Here is a 15,377-nt window from a genome sequence, read left to right as displayed (position 1 = left end):
GCAGCTTTCTGCTACATATGGGGCCTGTTCCTGGTCAACTGCAGGCACAAATTCATCCTCACGTGATTGTGTTACAGTGGATGAACAACTTGTGCCTTTCAGAGGGAAGGACCCAGCTTCTGCAGTATATGCCGAACAAGCATACAAAAGTGATACAAGCGATACAAAAACTGCAGTTCCTTAAAATTAATAAAAATGTAAAGCACCTCATGAGGAATACCTCAAATATAAAAATATTACAACTCTTCATTTTAAAGATTTTGAAGTACTAAGTTTACAGCAAAACACTGATTTTATTTGGGGTTATTTTTGACCCCATTTGTGGAAGAGTGTAGATATTGGTAGGCTGTGCATCCAAGGGTTAAAACATTGTTTTAGTAAATTTGTTATACAAAATGCTTATTTTCCTCCTTTTACCATTTATAAATTGTCACTTAAAACTTAAAAAAAAAAAAAAAAAAAAAAAAAAAGCTGGAGTGCATTTGTTAGAAATGTTGAGCCCATTCTGTAGATTCATGTTCCATAGTGGTAAAGTAACAGGGAGGATACTTTCCCTGTTTACTTTGAACCTACCTACAGGTAAGCCATAGGAATTTCTAGTTTCATTTCACATTTGACAAAGAATCCTGAGAATTTCACAAATTAGTCAATAGAGCATTAAGACAGTGCCCACCCCACCCCAAGATATTTACAGATCCTGCTTTGAGATAAAGAGCTTCCAGTTTCAAGTTAGAAGTTAATGTACAACACATAAGGGTTGCAAGATTAATTTATTGTCAAGGCAGTTACATCTCCATACACAAAACACTTTGACATTTGAAGACTCTGCTCAATCATGCCAACTACAAGTTGTTCCCTTGCACCTGTGTTGCAAACAATGGCCATAAATGACATCTCTGAACCCTGTTTTTAGGTCATTAAATTTCACTCCTGCATTTTACTTGTTCTAGGAGGGTTACTTTATTAGAAAACACGTCAGGTAGCAGCTGGTATAGCTGAATGTTTAGTCGACCTCCTCAATGGTTGGTCCAGAGGATCCACCACCAGGAGCGGCACCACCGGCTCCAGGGAAGCCACCAGGCATGCCCTCTGGCATTCCTCCAGGCATACCTCCAGCACTCTGGTACAGCTTGGTAATGATAGGGTTGCACACCTTCTCCAGCTCCTTCTGTTGATGCTCATACTCGTCCTTCTCAGCAGTCTACAAAATATAGATATTGTATAAGCCCTTCATAGCAATTGATACTATTGTGATTTTTTTCTGGTGTGTGCTTGGGGGTGGGGTTACCTGGTTCTTATCCAGCCAGCTGATGACCTCATTGCACTTGTCCAAGATCTTCTGCTTGTCATCATCGCTGATCTTGCCGGCCAGCTTCTCATCCTCCACAGTGGACTTCATGTTGAAAGCATATGACTCCAGGCCGTTCTTAGCAGACACTTTGTCACGTTGAACATCATCTTCTGCCTTGTACTTCTCTGCTTCCTGAACCATGCGTTCAATATCCTCCTTGCTGAGCCGACCTAGAAGGACAGCAAAGAGTCACAAGTTGCGCCAGAATTTTGATGTCATCAATCAAAACTGTCATCAATCAAAACCCACCTTTGTCATTGGTGATGGTAATCTTGTTTTCCTTGCCAGTGCTCTTATCAACAGCAGAGACATTCATGATGCCATTGGCATCAATGTCAAATGTCACTTCAATCTGGGGAACGCCTCGAGGAGCAGGAGGGATTCCAGTTAGCTCAAATTTGCCCAGCAAATTGTTGTCCTTTGTCATGGCACGCTCACCCTCATAAACCTGTTGAAATAGAGGTCAGCCAATAATTTTTCCACTCCACATCTACACAAATGCTAATGTCTGACAACATGAGTCTCAATCTCTAGTGGAATGTGAATGGCAGAAATTAACATAACTGCAATTAAAAGGCCAAGATAAATAAGGCTACACTTACCTGGATGAGCACACCAGGCTGGTTATCAGAGTAAGTGGTGAAGGTTTGGGTCTGCTTGGTAGGAATTGTGGTGTTACGTTTAATCAGGACAGTCATAACACCTCCAGCAGTCTCGATACCCAGAGACAAAGGTGTGACATCCAGAAGGAGAAGGTCTTGCACATTCTCAGACTTGTCACCAGACAGGATGGCAGCCTGGACAGCTAAAAACAAAAAAAATTATTTCAAGATAAAAACTAAATTCCGATTATAATAGGGCAGCTATCATCAGTAGCTTTTTTCTCCTCTGAAAACTTACCAGCTCCATAGGCCACAGCTTCATCTGGATTAATGCTCTTGTTGAGCTCCTTTCCATTGAAGAAATCCTGGAGAAGTTTCTGGATCTTCGGGATACGGGTGGAGCCACCAACCAATACAATGTCATGAATCTGCCCTTTATCCATCTTGGCATCGCGGAGTGACTTCTCCACAGGATCCAGGGTGCCACGGAAGAGGTCAGCATTGAGCTCCTCAAATCGAGCCCTTGTGATGGAGGTGTAGAAGTCAACTCCTTCATACAAAGAGTCGATTTCAATACTGGCCTGTGTGCTGGAAGACAGGGTGCGCTTTGCCCTCTCGCAAGCAGTGCGCAGACGACGGACAGCCCTCTTGTTGTCACTGATGTCCTTTTTGTACTTGCGCTTGAACTCTGCAATGAAGTGGTTGACCATGCGGTTATCAAAGTCCTCCCCACCAAGATGAGTATCACCAGCAGTGGATTTGACCTCAAAGATACCATCCTCAATGGTCAAGATGGATACATCGAAGGTGCCACCACCAAGATCAAATATGAGAACATTCCTCTCTGATCCAACCTGAGAACAGATTTGATAGTGCTTAAGAACAGACAGTTAACAAAAAAGTAGTATAATCCAGAATAAATTTTTACCCATTTACCTTTTTGTCCAACCCATAAGCAATGGCAGCTGCAGTGGGCTCATTGATGATGCGCAGAACATTCAGGCCAGAGATAGTGCCAGCATCCTTTGTGGCCTGACGCTGAGAGTCATTGAAGTAAGCGGGCACTGTGATTACAGCGTTGTTGACAGTCTGAAATGTAAAAAAAAAAAATATGGACATTAAATTGATGAGTCATGTGAAAACTTGCGACTATTCCACAAAGGAAAATTCAGAGCATACTTTTCCGAGGTAGGCTTCAGCAATCTCCTTCATCTTTGTCAGCACCATGGAGGAAATCTCCTCTGGGTAGAATGATTTTGATTCACCCTTGTACTCAACTTGAACTTTAGGGCGACTATTGTCATTGATGACATTAAATGGCCAGTGCTTCATGTCTGATTGCACAACTGTATCGTCAAACCTCCGGCCAATAAGGCGTTTGGCATCTGAAAGAGAAAGTTATATTTAGTTATTTTTTTTTAAAAAGATGCAATACACTTCTGCAATAGTCTTATCATTCTTCCCTCAAATCCACAAGGCTCAAGACTGGTCTTTAACAGAGATGAGTTGCTTCAAGACAAGCTCATGGGTGGTAAAACCGAGGCGTTAACTTAATTTGGTTGATGAATACCAATTTTTTTCAAGGTGTCCTACCTTGAAAAAAAAATTGGTACTCATCAACCAAATTGACTTTTACTGTTAAGTAAAATTTTAACCCTTACCGAAGACTGTGTTTGTGGGGTTCATGGCAACCTGATTCTTGGCTGCGTCGCCGATCAACCTCTCGGTATCTGTGAAGGCCACATAACTGGGTGTGGTCCTGTTGCCCTGGTCATTGGCAATAATTTCAACTTTGCCATGCTGGAACACACCAACACAGGAGTAGGTGGTCCCAAGATCAATACCAACTGCTGGTCCCTTTGACATGTTTCCTAAAGAAATGCAAGAACAGTGTTACATTTATATTGGTCTTCTAGTTACCTGTAACTTTTTTACTTCAATCCTTTATAACATGCTTAATGTCAAATTCAATTGAACAACTACATTTTACCCAATTATTCAATTTAAGGCAATTTAGACTAATAGAACTAGAATGTACAACAAAAACATATGGTTTTAGTTGATTTGCTTTAATTATCCTTCAAGTTTAATTTAGAGTTGTCTTTTAAATTTATATTGATTATATAAATTTGATTAAGAGCTTTTATTTTCCCCTTGGCCATAAAACATTAAGCATTTTAACAACGTTATTGGGCTAACAAACCCCAATTCCAACAACCCACCCACTTACAGAAAAAAAAATGAAGGAACCCGCCTTGAAAGAGCGTGGCTCATGGCCAAGCAATAGCCATGCGTCAGTCATAAATCACGTGCACAGCAAACTGGTACAACCGGAAATCTAAAAGCTAGAGTGCTTTGATACTAAAACTATTGTATTAAAATGTGTCTAAAGCACAAGAAAATATTTAAAGAATTAAATCTGAAAAGATTTACAAAACCTTTTACTTTTGCTCTAGAGTAAAAAAAAAAAAACAACAAAAAAGAAAAAACAAAAACCGGAAGCCTGTATATTCCGGGTATCCGGGTAGCTTAACAGTTGTTCGAGAACATTCTCGAACGCGTCAGGATTTCTCCACCCCCCCTCCCCCTCCGCCATTATATAGCCTTAATGCAGCATTTGAGTCGATGATTACGCCTCGATAACAAGGATATGAATACTTTCACCTTCATAATTCACTATGCGATACATATTTGTTAATAAAATAACCGTCAAGCATTTAACACGAGGAGAAAATTCAGCATTCCCCAGTGAACATGCACATCAGTCATACATAAAGCAAATCCTGCCAGCAAATTCAACTAATATACTAGAACTTTTTGTTAACACCAATGTATTTCAGAATGACTTACCGAGTTACTGAACTGAGGTTGACTGTGGGTATTGTTGGGCTGGAATGGACTAGCGCCACGGTGACTCAACCCTGCCGGTATGAGAAGCGAAAGGAGGTTGAACCTTTAGCCGAACCCTTTATATCACCGGCACAGCATCCAATCGGCGCAGTCACTGAGTCTTTCCTCATCGGTTCACCAATGAGGCTTTGGTGAACCGATGACGCGAGACACAATCCATCCCACTTCCTGCTTTATTGTGACTGCTTCATAATGGTTGTGAATACCCGCATGCCATAAGATGGAAGCTTTGTGTGAAGTGTAGAAGGCAAATCATCTCTCTCTTCTTTTTTTTTTAGATTTTACCGTTAAGTATGTCAGTCATGTTCGGTGCTTGATTTGGCTTCTGTTTTTTGTAAGCTACATAACGCTCTTTAAGTTCATACATAATTGATATATTATGGAGCTATTTTTAAAAATATGCATATAGACCTTAGTGTTATATTACCGTATTAATGCTCGACACGTTTTCAGAGACAAAGCCACAGAGTGCTGATAATATGTATATGATATTAATGTTTCCCATAGCCTGTTATCTTTGCTCAAAAACAATATATTATAGCAAAATATAATTTATTGCTACATGTTCAACCCAAACATACAAAATATATACATACAAGGCAACATATATGCTATATTCACACAGTATATATTACAGATATTATGTTGCCACATTTGATCCTGTGTAGACATTCAAACAGTTCATTAGGAACACCTGCAGACATGCTTATTCTTGCTGATGCTGGTCATCCGCCAGTCATATAGCAGCAGTGCTATCTACTATTGTAAATACAGGTCAGGTGCGTTACATATAATGTTCATATAAAACAAAAACATGGCATGACTGATGATGTAAGGGGGGGGATTAACTTGTCGTCAATTGTTAGACTGAATGGACCTCGACAGTCCAGGTTATGTATCGGTATGGGGAAATGTTTTCCTTTGTCTGACCATGAGCATATGTTTATGAGATCTTCTACTGACCATTACACACAGGAAATCTAACCCTCATGAACATAACAGTGAGTTCAGTGGACTTCGGTAGCTGTAGCAATGTAACAGAATGAAAACAAGGATAAAAGTACAGTAGACAAATGATGTGATGAATAATGTCAACATAATGTAGATACTTTAAGTCGTTTTTTTCAACATCTTGTGGCATTCATGGCACCAAGAACTGATGCTGCTGAAGATCAAAGGTAGGTTCTACCTACCATAAGTAAGCACATATTCCTAACAATAATAAGTGAATGATTGCCCTGTATTCTGCCATGCAAGTGCAGAAAAAAATGGAAAATTGCTGATATCATGAAAACTGTGTTTTCAAGACAGTTATAGCGATGTCTCCTTCGCATCACATTTGGCTAAAGTTTGTGCTGTAGTTTGATGTTGAGAAGTTGTTGCTGTGATCACAGCTGTGTTTTGCACTGAAGTCATCGTCTTTGCTGGTTCTTCAACAACATACTGTGTGAAGGCTGTATTGAAGAGGCCTGTAACAATAAAGAATACCAATAAATATCCCATTTTCTCTTTTAAGATAGGATAAGGCAGTTTTTACAGTGTACTGGGCAAAATGTGTCAATGAAAGCACTCCCTGACCATTAACTGGGATTCAAAATATGTAAAGGTTAATTGGATTTTTGAGTTTGAGTTCCCTAAGTAAGTGAACTTTATCCTCTGGTTGACAAGTGTGCTGTTTCTCTAAGCTGCCAACATGACCCTAGTCATGTTTTAGCAAATGCTACATTTTATAATATTCACATTTAAACAGAAGGTATAATACAGTCATAGATGCGAACAACCATCTAATTAAAAGGTTTTGTACCTCTTCTCCGTTGTGCTTGTGAGGTCTTTTCTTCATGGCTTGATTTAGATTTACTGCTCTCCTCTGATGGATTAGAGTCTTCATTTTCTGTAACAATAAAAACTGTCAAATCTTTTGTAAGATAAATAAAAATACATTTAGATCACAATTCCTGAAAGTACAACACACTTGCTGCAAGAATGTATGATTTTTAGCCAGACTATAGTCAAGTAAAATTGTAAATAACAGCAACTTTAGTCTGACATCAAACAGAAAACGTGACCTGCTTACCTCTTTTCCAGGCAATGTGTGCTCTCCTCAGCTTGATAGCAAAAAAAATGACGACCACTAGAAGGCCACAGATCAGGCATGTCACTAGCAAGACCAGCAATGATGAATTTTCTTGGTCTTTTCTATGCATGTTTAAGTCAAAATTCCCTGGAAATAGAGAAAACCCCGAACCTTAAGGATTTTAAAACACATGGTGTTCTCTGTGATTCTCAGAGAAGAGGAACTGTTATTTTAACTATTCAAGCTGAGTGTAAATGTACCTGTTGTGTTACTGTCCATGTTATCAATGGTGATGTTCTCTGTGGTTTCAGGGGAATATGTCCAGCCTTTAAAGGTGTAGTAAAGAAAAGAGGTACAATAATTAACACAGACTCTATGAAGCTACTACAGTCCAGGTCTATTATGTTTTTCAAATGGAACCATTTTTTTGTAGTTTTCCAGAGTAACCAATAGGTGGCATCAAACACACATATTTGAAGAACCTGTTGGGCCTACTGCCTCAATGGTGTCATTGCTTACCCTGTTTGAACACGATAGGACTTTTTTTTAAATTAATTTTTAGTGTTTGTTTTTTTTTTTACAGTAATTTTCTGAATATATAAAGCTCAGGTAACATGCGAAAATGGAAGACAAATAACTGTTTTGCACACATTCTGCTTAAATTTTAATATTACACTGAATTTACTGTGTGAGTAAATTCACACATATATAGTGCATTTCTAACCAATTACATGTCAGTAGTGTTCAAGGTTTGAAACACTAAAGACAGAAGACGTAAACTGCTTTTTTTGGAGCATATCTGACGATCAGAGCAGATATGCTCTCGGAACAGTTTTTGTTTGCCCACAGAGCTGCAGCCTCCCAATCAGTGAATACATCTAACATGACAGAGTTTCATATAGCTCAAGCTCTCCATTGCAGGAAACACATCTGGTGTTATATCAACCACAGTAGTGGTTAAGAGACCTTTTAGACACTGTATGTGATCACTCTTGTTTCCACCCCATAGGCTCACAGTTAGTGTAATATGCTAAACACACAATACTAAGCAGTAACAAAGAGATGTATTGTAGGCTAATTTCTCCACTAAAGTTCACTTTCCTTTTTAGCAGATCGAGGGATTTAAGTTTCATTTAAAATATGATGTATGGCATAACTTAAAATGTAAAATGGGGTTTTATTCATTGTGAACTAAATAAAATGTATTTCTTTTTAAAACTTCCATTTCTCCACTACTTTCTTTTGTGTCCCTAAGCTCATCCTAAGGTGTGTTATCTAATATGAAACCTTATGTTTCTTGAAATCCACGGGGCATAAAAAACAAATAAAAATGCAGACAGTTTCCACTCACCACTAGTGCTGAGATGTGGGTCTGTAGGGCCTGTAACAGGGATCTGAGGAGATCTAGTGATAGACATCTCTGGGTCACTGGTGGAAGCCTGCAGACTGGAGGGAACCGTTGAGCTCTCTGATAAGGGCTTGTTCTCATTTCTTGTGGTGGAGTACACTGCTGTTCTATTATGTCTGATCCACATGGTTGTTGTCCCTGGCACTTTTGTTGATCCTTTAACAGTATGTGGACTGACTGTGGATGTGTGGTGGGATCCTTTTGCTGTGACAGAAATTGGACTTGTGTTACTACTGAGTAGAAACAACACTCAGTTCAGAGAAAGTTAAAATTCATGATGTCATGAAAACTATCTGCAAATCACACTTCATTTTTATTAGAATAGAGGAAACTAGATTTTTTTAACAACACAGAATGGGGAAATTACGTGGATTTGCCATTTTTTTTTGTTTTTATTTTTGGTCAGACAGTTTCACAGTCTGGTTCTATGGACTGTTTTGTGGCGCAGTTCATGAGTTAAAAACCCCAGTGCTTTCCCTGTTCTGTGACGACACAACTACACAGTCACTGTTCCTCAAATTGAACATTTTATGTAGAAGTTATTCACTGTACACAAGTCATGGATAATAAAATGGATGATTTTACTCTTTTAATGTTTAAAACTGTTGCTATAATGTGGTGGTGTTGAAAAACTAAATGAATGAAATATACTCACAGCCTCGTCTAATTTTTACAAAGTTCATCAGATGTTTTGATTTCAATGCAGGGTGACGAACAAGACACTTCACAGTAACTCTTTTCTCTACTGAGAGAATTTCAATCATCCCAGTGGAGATGTATTTCTTAGCTTCCTGTTGGAATTGGTTACGAGCTGTAAAATGGGATAGATGTCATTAGCATCGATTGCATCAACTTACACCATCACAAATGCAACACTTGATCAAATCAACCCTTTGTAACGGAAACTACTCTTCTGTGGAATTCAAAATAAAATTCAAAATCCCCCTTGTTTAAAGTCTTTTTTTTAAAAAACATTTGAACGTTGTTCAGTCTCATCATAGTAGCAAAGATTCCAGAAAGTGTGGGTCATGCTATCATCATCACATGAGCCCACTCACTGGTTGCTGTCACTAATTTTAATACACCTACAAATGTCTAAATTCCGCAACGTAAGTGTTAACACCCATGTTAACCTAACCCTAACCCATCCATCCACTCTTAACTGCTGTGGTTTTAAGCACAGTAGTTAAGTTTTAGGAAGAATACATTGCATTTATTATCAAAAAGAATCAACCTTTCCTAGTATCAAATAAATTCACTTTTTGTGCTTATTCCTAGTTAACTGCTCTTAATTGAATTGAATTGAGTTCACAATATACATGTAACTTTTTTTATTTTTATCTATGTATAGAAATTAGCAAACATTTGTTTGCCAATTATGTATCATAAAACATTTTATGATACATAAATATGAGTAATCAGCAAGGGAATGATATCAAAATGGCATCCCCTTGTGTAGTCACCTCAATTCAGCTTTTTGGAAAATCCACTGGGAAAAATCCTGATTGAAGGGCAATTTTTCTAACTAACACCTCAAACTATCATTCTCACTTTCTTCCAACTTACCAAGAAATTCTGACCCATCGTCGATTTTCCAAGAAATCTGAGGAGCAAAGTGGTTCCCCACAGCAGTGCATTTTATGACAGTCTTTCCTTCATGCTTTGTTTTTGACATTTTGGGATAACCTTCAAAAGAATCACAAAAGACAAAGTTTTATGAAACAAGATCAACACAGTGGTAATTGTTTTGGTAATTAGTATAACTGTCAAAGTCTGATCCCATCGCTAGTAAAGATGTGAAAAGAAAGTAAAAAGAAAGACGTAAGATAATATTTACCCAACACTGTCACCTCCACTATCTTCTCTGTTATTTGGTCTCCATAATGAGAACATGTGTAATTGCCTCCATCGTTAAATTTGACGCTGGAAACACTGATGGAGAATTTTGACTCAGACAGTGTGTCGATTCTGTAGCGTTTGTCCTTTAAGGCTGGAAACAATTTATTTAAAGTTATTTAATGTTTGCCTTTCACCAAAGGTTGTTTGAATTTTGGCCCAAACATTTGCCACTTTTTAAGTTTTTGTTTTTACATTCATTACTGTGACTGAATATGCCATTTTCACCTTGATTGTGATTGAAGAACATAACAAATCCTTCAGGGTTTTTCCAGTCCACATTGGTCTTGTCAGCATTGGTAACAGGACAGCTTAAGCTGAGGTTCTCACCTTCCATGACCGTCACATGCTGCAATACTGCAAGTGAAACTGCAATAAAATAAAAGGAAGTTTGACTTTGTTAAAGTTTCTTTGAGAACGAAATGTGCATAACACATTTCCTAACATGGTAAAAACAAGTGAGCAACCATCTGCTGAAATTAAAAAGTCAGTGGCACACATACAGATGTCCAAGTTAAGTTTTAAACAGTTCAGTTAAACTTTTCACAGTCTGACTCATCTGCCACCACCTCTGCCACTGGCCTGTCACTGTGTATATATACAGTAGGTGTGTGGAGGAGGTGTGACAGGAAAAAAATGCTGTTCATTGCAGCTACAAAATAAGCAGCCCCCCTGTTATACATCTGATGCATTTCTGTTCTAACAGGAAGTAATGTGGTCAGTGCTTTCAAGGTGAAAGAGAAAGTAGGGCGGGTGTGAGGAAAAAATATATATTTGCTGTAGGTTGTTCATGGGGCCTTTGGGGGCTTTTTCTTTTCTGTGGGTTTCAAATAACACACGGAAAACACATTTGTTGGGGGCACACTGACACCACTGCAGAGGTCATAAAGCTATTTTTGCAGTTTGTGTGCTAGTCATGCCATTACATCAACTGACAACCACCAATATTTGTATTGATGACTTTTCATCAGTACAGTCATTTTTATGTCCCTCAAGGCTTTGGTTGTCTCTGTTTCTTTTTTAATTTTATTTGTATTGCCTGATCAATACAGAAAATGTAATTTCTCAGTAAGTTCTTAATGCTAACTAAAATATATACATTGTATACTGTGTATGTTACGTTGTTTGCTCTTATGCAAAGCTAAAGCCAGTCTCCTTTGTCTATTTTGTCTCATTATAAGGTTTTCATCTGTATCATTCCATTACTGACAACTATTAAAGGGCCAGTCTACATATATACTCTATGTCATAGAAGAAACTGTCCTAAAGAACTTTCATTTTATGTCAGTCATTTAACAGAGTTGAGAAGTTGTGAACTGGTTCAACATACAACCCCAGTTCCAACAATGCCAGGGTACTGTAACATGTAAATAAAACACAATGCAACAATTTGACGCCACAAACCCTCATCTTATTTACAACAGAACAAAAACAATAACATATTAAAACTGAGAAAATCTATCATTTTAATAAAAAAAAAATACAACTCTCTTAAGAGCTGTCCATAAACATAGGAGGACTTAAGGGAGCAGTTACTGGACTTTGGGGGAGGAAAGTTATCCTGTTCTTTTATGACAGGATTATAGCTACTCCTGGGACTTCTTTGTTGTATTTTTTGTTTCACGATATGCTACATGTTCTCAACAGGTGAAAGGTCAGGCTCCTGGTAGGCCAGTTCACCCAGACCTCCTCCTATCAAGCCAAGCTGTTTTACATGCTTTTAATAGCACTAATGGTGTCTTACCAGATGTGCTACGCATAGAGACTAATGTATTGCACGATAGAGCTTTAACCTGCATTTATGGCAAACACAAACACAGTGATAGGAAGTGTTCCTAAGTAATGTTGCTCCCATCAAATTCAAAATGAGCTTATTATTTTTATGAAATTGTACAAAGTTTCAGTATAAACAATTGATATGTTTTCTATGTTCTACTGTGCATACAATATGGGTTTAGCAGATTTCCAAATTACTGCATTCAGTTTATATTTACAATTTATGCAGCATCCCAACTTTCTAGGTTCAGTTGATGTGAACATGAGCAAACAGAAATCCAAATGCAAATTCCTCTAATGCATAACTAATGAAACAGAGTCTTTTACTGAAAATTGAAGCACTTTCTGTGTGAAATATGAGAGCTTGTAATTGTACCATAATTTTCTCTATATAATAAATCATCTAAATGTAAAAGAGCACAAACAGCCTCAGAAGGAAGTTGTTTACTCCAAGGCATAGTCATCCTCACTGTGTTCATCTGCTTTTTCCAGTCATGTAGGTTACGATCCTATTTCAGCACTTATCAGATCGAACACTGCCAAAGAGTGTAAAAAGTCAAACACTCACCCTCAATGTACAGCACAAAGACGCTAAGCACAAGTTTTAGTTCCATCTCTGTCACGAAGAAACACACTGACTCTGGTGCACTTCCTCATCACTCATCTATATGTACTCTACTACGGGACCTTCCATGACATCACAGCTCTGTGGTTTCCCCTAACTTTTTGATTTGAGAGATTCTCATGTGACTCCTTACAGTAGAAGTGGAAGCTGACCATGATTGCATTTTATTCCTGTTTGTAGTTTTGCTGCCAAACATGAGTTGAATGTTGAATTTACAACTATCTATCTTGTGGATGGCTGTGGTTCATCAGAGCATGAATGTTACATAGAAAGTGTGAAAATGACATGTTGTAAAAAGTGCTTTGAGTATTTAAATAGAGTAGAAGAGCACTATATAAGGATCAGTCCAGTTACCATTTATAGTAAAAGACCTGAGACAAAATTATCCTTCCTTATTTTCCAAAATTATGTTAATTCTGGAATTAGTAACTCTGGAAACAGTAGAGATGCTTTATCAACCAAGTAGCCAGCTAGTACCTAACATTAGTAACTGTGGTTTGAACACAGTTACTAAACTTCAGGTTGAATTGCCACTGCAGTTTTAACTCACACATCAACAAGATTAACAACTTGCCACCAATCTGTGGCTTACTAAGAGGAAATGGCTACTTTCTAAAGCAAAAGATGTTTGAGTTGGAAACTTGTGTCAGGTGGGTACCGAGGGGAAAATGAAAGCCATAGCCCTCATGGTTTTATGATGTTTTCCACTGTAGACTCGACACAAACATTTACTGAATTTAGTCAGATCAAAAATGTGGTATTGCAGTAATTAGGTGCCATTACAGTCTCCAGAAGAAAATGGAAGAATAATTTAAAAGCAAATGCAGAAACATACTTGTACTCACTAACTATATATAGAAGTGGAAACAAACCTGTGTGAATTTCTTTTGGGGAGGTTTTACTATGTGTCATATAAGTCAGGTTGCTTAAAATGTTATATCAAGCAGTAACTTAAAACATTTATCACATTCCGTTCACTTGTATGTGAACACAGAAATTAAATGCCTCTTACCCACTCTTAAAAGAACAACAGGAGAGGAATGGTCTTAGGGTCAGTCATCAAGTATGTTAAATCCTGAAAGACAAAAAAGTTAACTGGATAGAACACATAATTTACAAATCATTCACTCTGTAAAACTCAGCATGGGGTTCAGTGTTGCCTAAATATCCTCATTAACTTAACAACAGTGTAGCGACATAGAGGGGTTCACGGTTCACAGTCATACTAGGTTAACTGGTGATTCTTTTTTTTTTTTTTTTTTTTTTTTTTTAAATGACATCAGAAACAGCAGTATGCGACATTACGTGATGGCAGAGCTTCAGTTCATCCTTTGTCATTTTTTTTTTTTTTTTTTTTAATAAATAGGACAGGGGGAATGAATGAGAGAAAGAGGGGGAGAGAAAGAAAGAAAACCAAAGGGGAGAAGAGACGGTGAGAAGGGGGGGAAGAGAGAGAAAAAAAAAAGAACTCCTGGGTCACCTGTATGGAGAAAAAAAAAAAACAAACAAAAAAAACAAACAGAGGAGACAGCAAACAACAAAGAGCAACATAATAATAGAGAAAACAAAGCACCATCACAATAAACTAGCTAGTCATAGATATCAATATTTACTAAATAATAAACGATATTGTGCAGCACGCAAGATAGACAGCGCACAGTGTGCTTTGAGGCAGCAGCCAAGAAAGCTTTAGTCCGCGTCTGTGAATACCCATGTGTGCATACCTGTGTGGATCAGCATGCTTGCATTCCAAAGGTTTCTCCATGTAATGATCTGCTAGGGAGTGTGGGGGGGCCACAGCCCCGTCCTCCAGGGTGTGAAGTGGGTATGGAGGAGATCCAAACTCCAGACATCCAGAGGCCCCCAGAACACAAGAGACCATGGAAGACCAACAGAGGGGCAGCCGCGCCACTGTTCCAGTAAGAGCTGAGGAGAGTCCCAGATGAGGGCTCGCCCAGCAGCCGCGGAGCAGAAGTCAGGGGGAGTTGCAGTGACGCCGGCCCCCAGCTGTGCCTGAGTGACCGAGCCCCAGGCCGAGAGGCCGGGGGCACCCCACCTCCAAAGGGGCCCGAGCGAGCCCCAGGCCCCAGGCCCCGACAAGCGGCCGCCAAGGAGTGAGCCGGTGTGTACCCGGACGCCCACCCCCAGACACAAAGAACCACCAACACACCGACACCTGAGGGAGTCCGCCACCGGCAGGGGAAGTGGTGGTGGGTGGAGATAGGCCTCCAAACCTTGGAGGGCCTGAGGTGTCCCCAGAGAGGTGGCATCTGATACCCAACCTGACATATAGACACAGACATACAGGCACACACAGACACAAACATCCATTCCCACCCTCATGCTCTCATATGCACTCACTCCACACTCAACCAACGTGGAGACAGACATAAAGAGACGCTGTACACACAATCACACTCCCCAAGCGTACTCTACAAACCGGGTCTAGGTACCCTTGCCCCTGGAGGGGGGAATTGCACCCAGACCGGTGATTCTAAATTGAATGCAGGTGTAAATACTGTAAATGGGAAATGGACTGGATTTATTTGGGCTCGGAAAAGGGTGGAGTCCCCACTCTGGGTCAGGACACCCTGGAGAGATTATATCTCTCGGGTGGCCTGGGAATGCCTTCTTGTTTCCCCGGACAAGCTGGAGGAAGTGGCTGGGGAGAGGGAGGTCTAGGCTTGTTTGCTTGGGCTACTGCCCCCGCGACCCGGCCCCAGATAATCGGAAGA

General features: G+C 39.3%; 2 protein-coding genes across 2 annotated transcripts; both read right to left on the bottom strand.

Moving 5' to 3' along the window:
• Positions 1 to 751: 751 nt before the first annotated feature.
• Positions 752 to 4,915, bottom strand: hspa8 (heat shock protein 8). Its single transcript, XM_082548078.1, has 9 exons — positions 4,804 to 4,915; positions 3,615 to 3,824; positions 3,133 to 3,338; positions 2,890 to 3,042; positions 2,252 to 2,807; positions 1,954 to 2,156; positions 1,601 to 1,799; positions 1,289 to 1,521; positions 752 to 1,201 (listed from the first exon to the last, which is right to left on the bottom strand). The coding sequence occupies exons 2-9, from the start codon at positions 3,817 to 3,819 to the stop codon at positions 1,004 to 1,006; spliced, it is 1,953 nt and encodes a 650-aa protein (XP_082404204.1). The 5' UTR covers positions 3,820 to 3,824; positions 4,804 to 4,915; the 3' UTR covers positions 752 to 1,003.
• Positions 4,916 to 5,398: 483 nt separating this feature from the next.
• Positions 5,399 to 12,665, bottom strand: crtam (cytotoxic and regulatory T cell molecule). Its single transcript, XM_082549896.1, has 10 exons — positions 12,586 to 12,665; positions 10,470 to 10,610; positions 10,183 to 10,335; positions 9,912 to 10,031; positions 9,001 to 9,156; positions 8,289 to 8,549; positions 7,198 to 7,263; positions 6,938 to 7,084; positions 6,668 to 6,754; positions 5,399 to 6,332 (listed from the first exon to the last, which is right to left on the bottom strand). The coding sequence occupies exons 1-10, from the start codon at positions 12,629 to 12,631 to the stop codon at positions 6,175 to 6,177; spliced, it is 1,335 nt and encodes a 444-aa protein (XP_082406022.1). The 5' UTR covers positions 12,632 to 12,665; the 3' UTR covers positions 5,399 to 6,174.
• Between the last annotated feature and the right edge of the window lie 2,712 nt (positions 12,666 to 15,377).

Source organism: Aulonocara stuartgranti (assembly GCF_965226115.1).
Source record: "Aulonocara stuartgranti genome assembly, chromosome: 10".
Taxonomy (NCBI): Eukaryota; Metazoa; Chordata; class Actinopteri; order Cichliformes; family Cichlidae; genus Aulonocara; species Aulonocara stuartgranti.
The sequence above is the reverse complement of the archived record's forward strand: the minus strand, read 5'-3'. Positions and strand labels throughout refer to the sequence as shown.

What these genes read in the sequence shown, in the direction of transcription:
- hspa8 (XM_082548078.1), bottom strand. Translation starts at nt 3,819, where the DNA reads ATGTCAAAGGGACCAGCAGTTGGTATTGATCTTGGGACCACCTACTCC. An exon ending in CTGAAGCCTACCTCGGAAAA is followed by an intron (nt 3,043 to 3,132) that starts GTATGCTCTGAA and finishes TTTACATTTCAG; the next exon opens with ACTGTCAACAACGCTGTAAT. An exon ending in AGCCTGGTGTGCTCATCCAG is followed by an intron (nt 1,800 to 1,953) that starts GTAAGTGTAGCC and finishes CTATTTCAACAG; the next exon opens with GTTTATGAGGGTGAGCGTGC.
- crtam (XM_082549896.1), bottom strand. Translation starts at nt 12,631, where the DNA reads ATGGAACTAAAACTTGTGCTTAGCGTCTTTGTGCTGTACATTGAGG. An exon ending in CTTTGTGCTGTACATTGAGG is followed by an intron (nt 10,611 to 12,585) that starts GTGAGTGTTTGA and finishes ATTTTATTGCAG; the next exon opens with TTTCACTTGCAGTATTGCAG. An exon ending in CCCACATCTCAGCACTAGTG is followed by an intron (nt 7,264 to 8,288) that starts GTGAGTGGAAAC and finishes ACACCTTTAAAG; the next exon opens with GCTGGACATATTCCCCTGAA.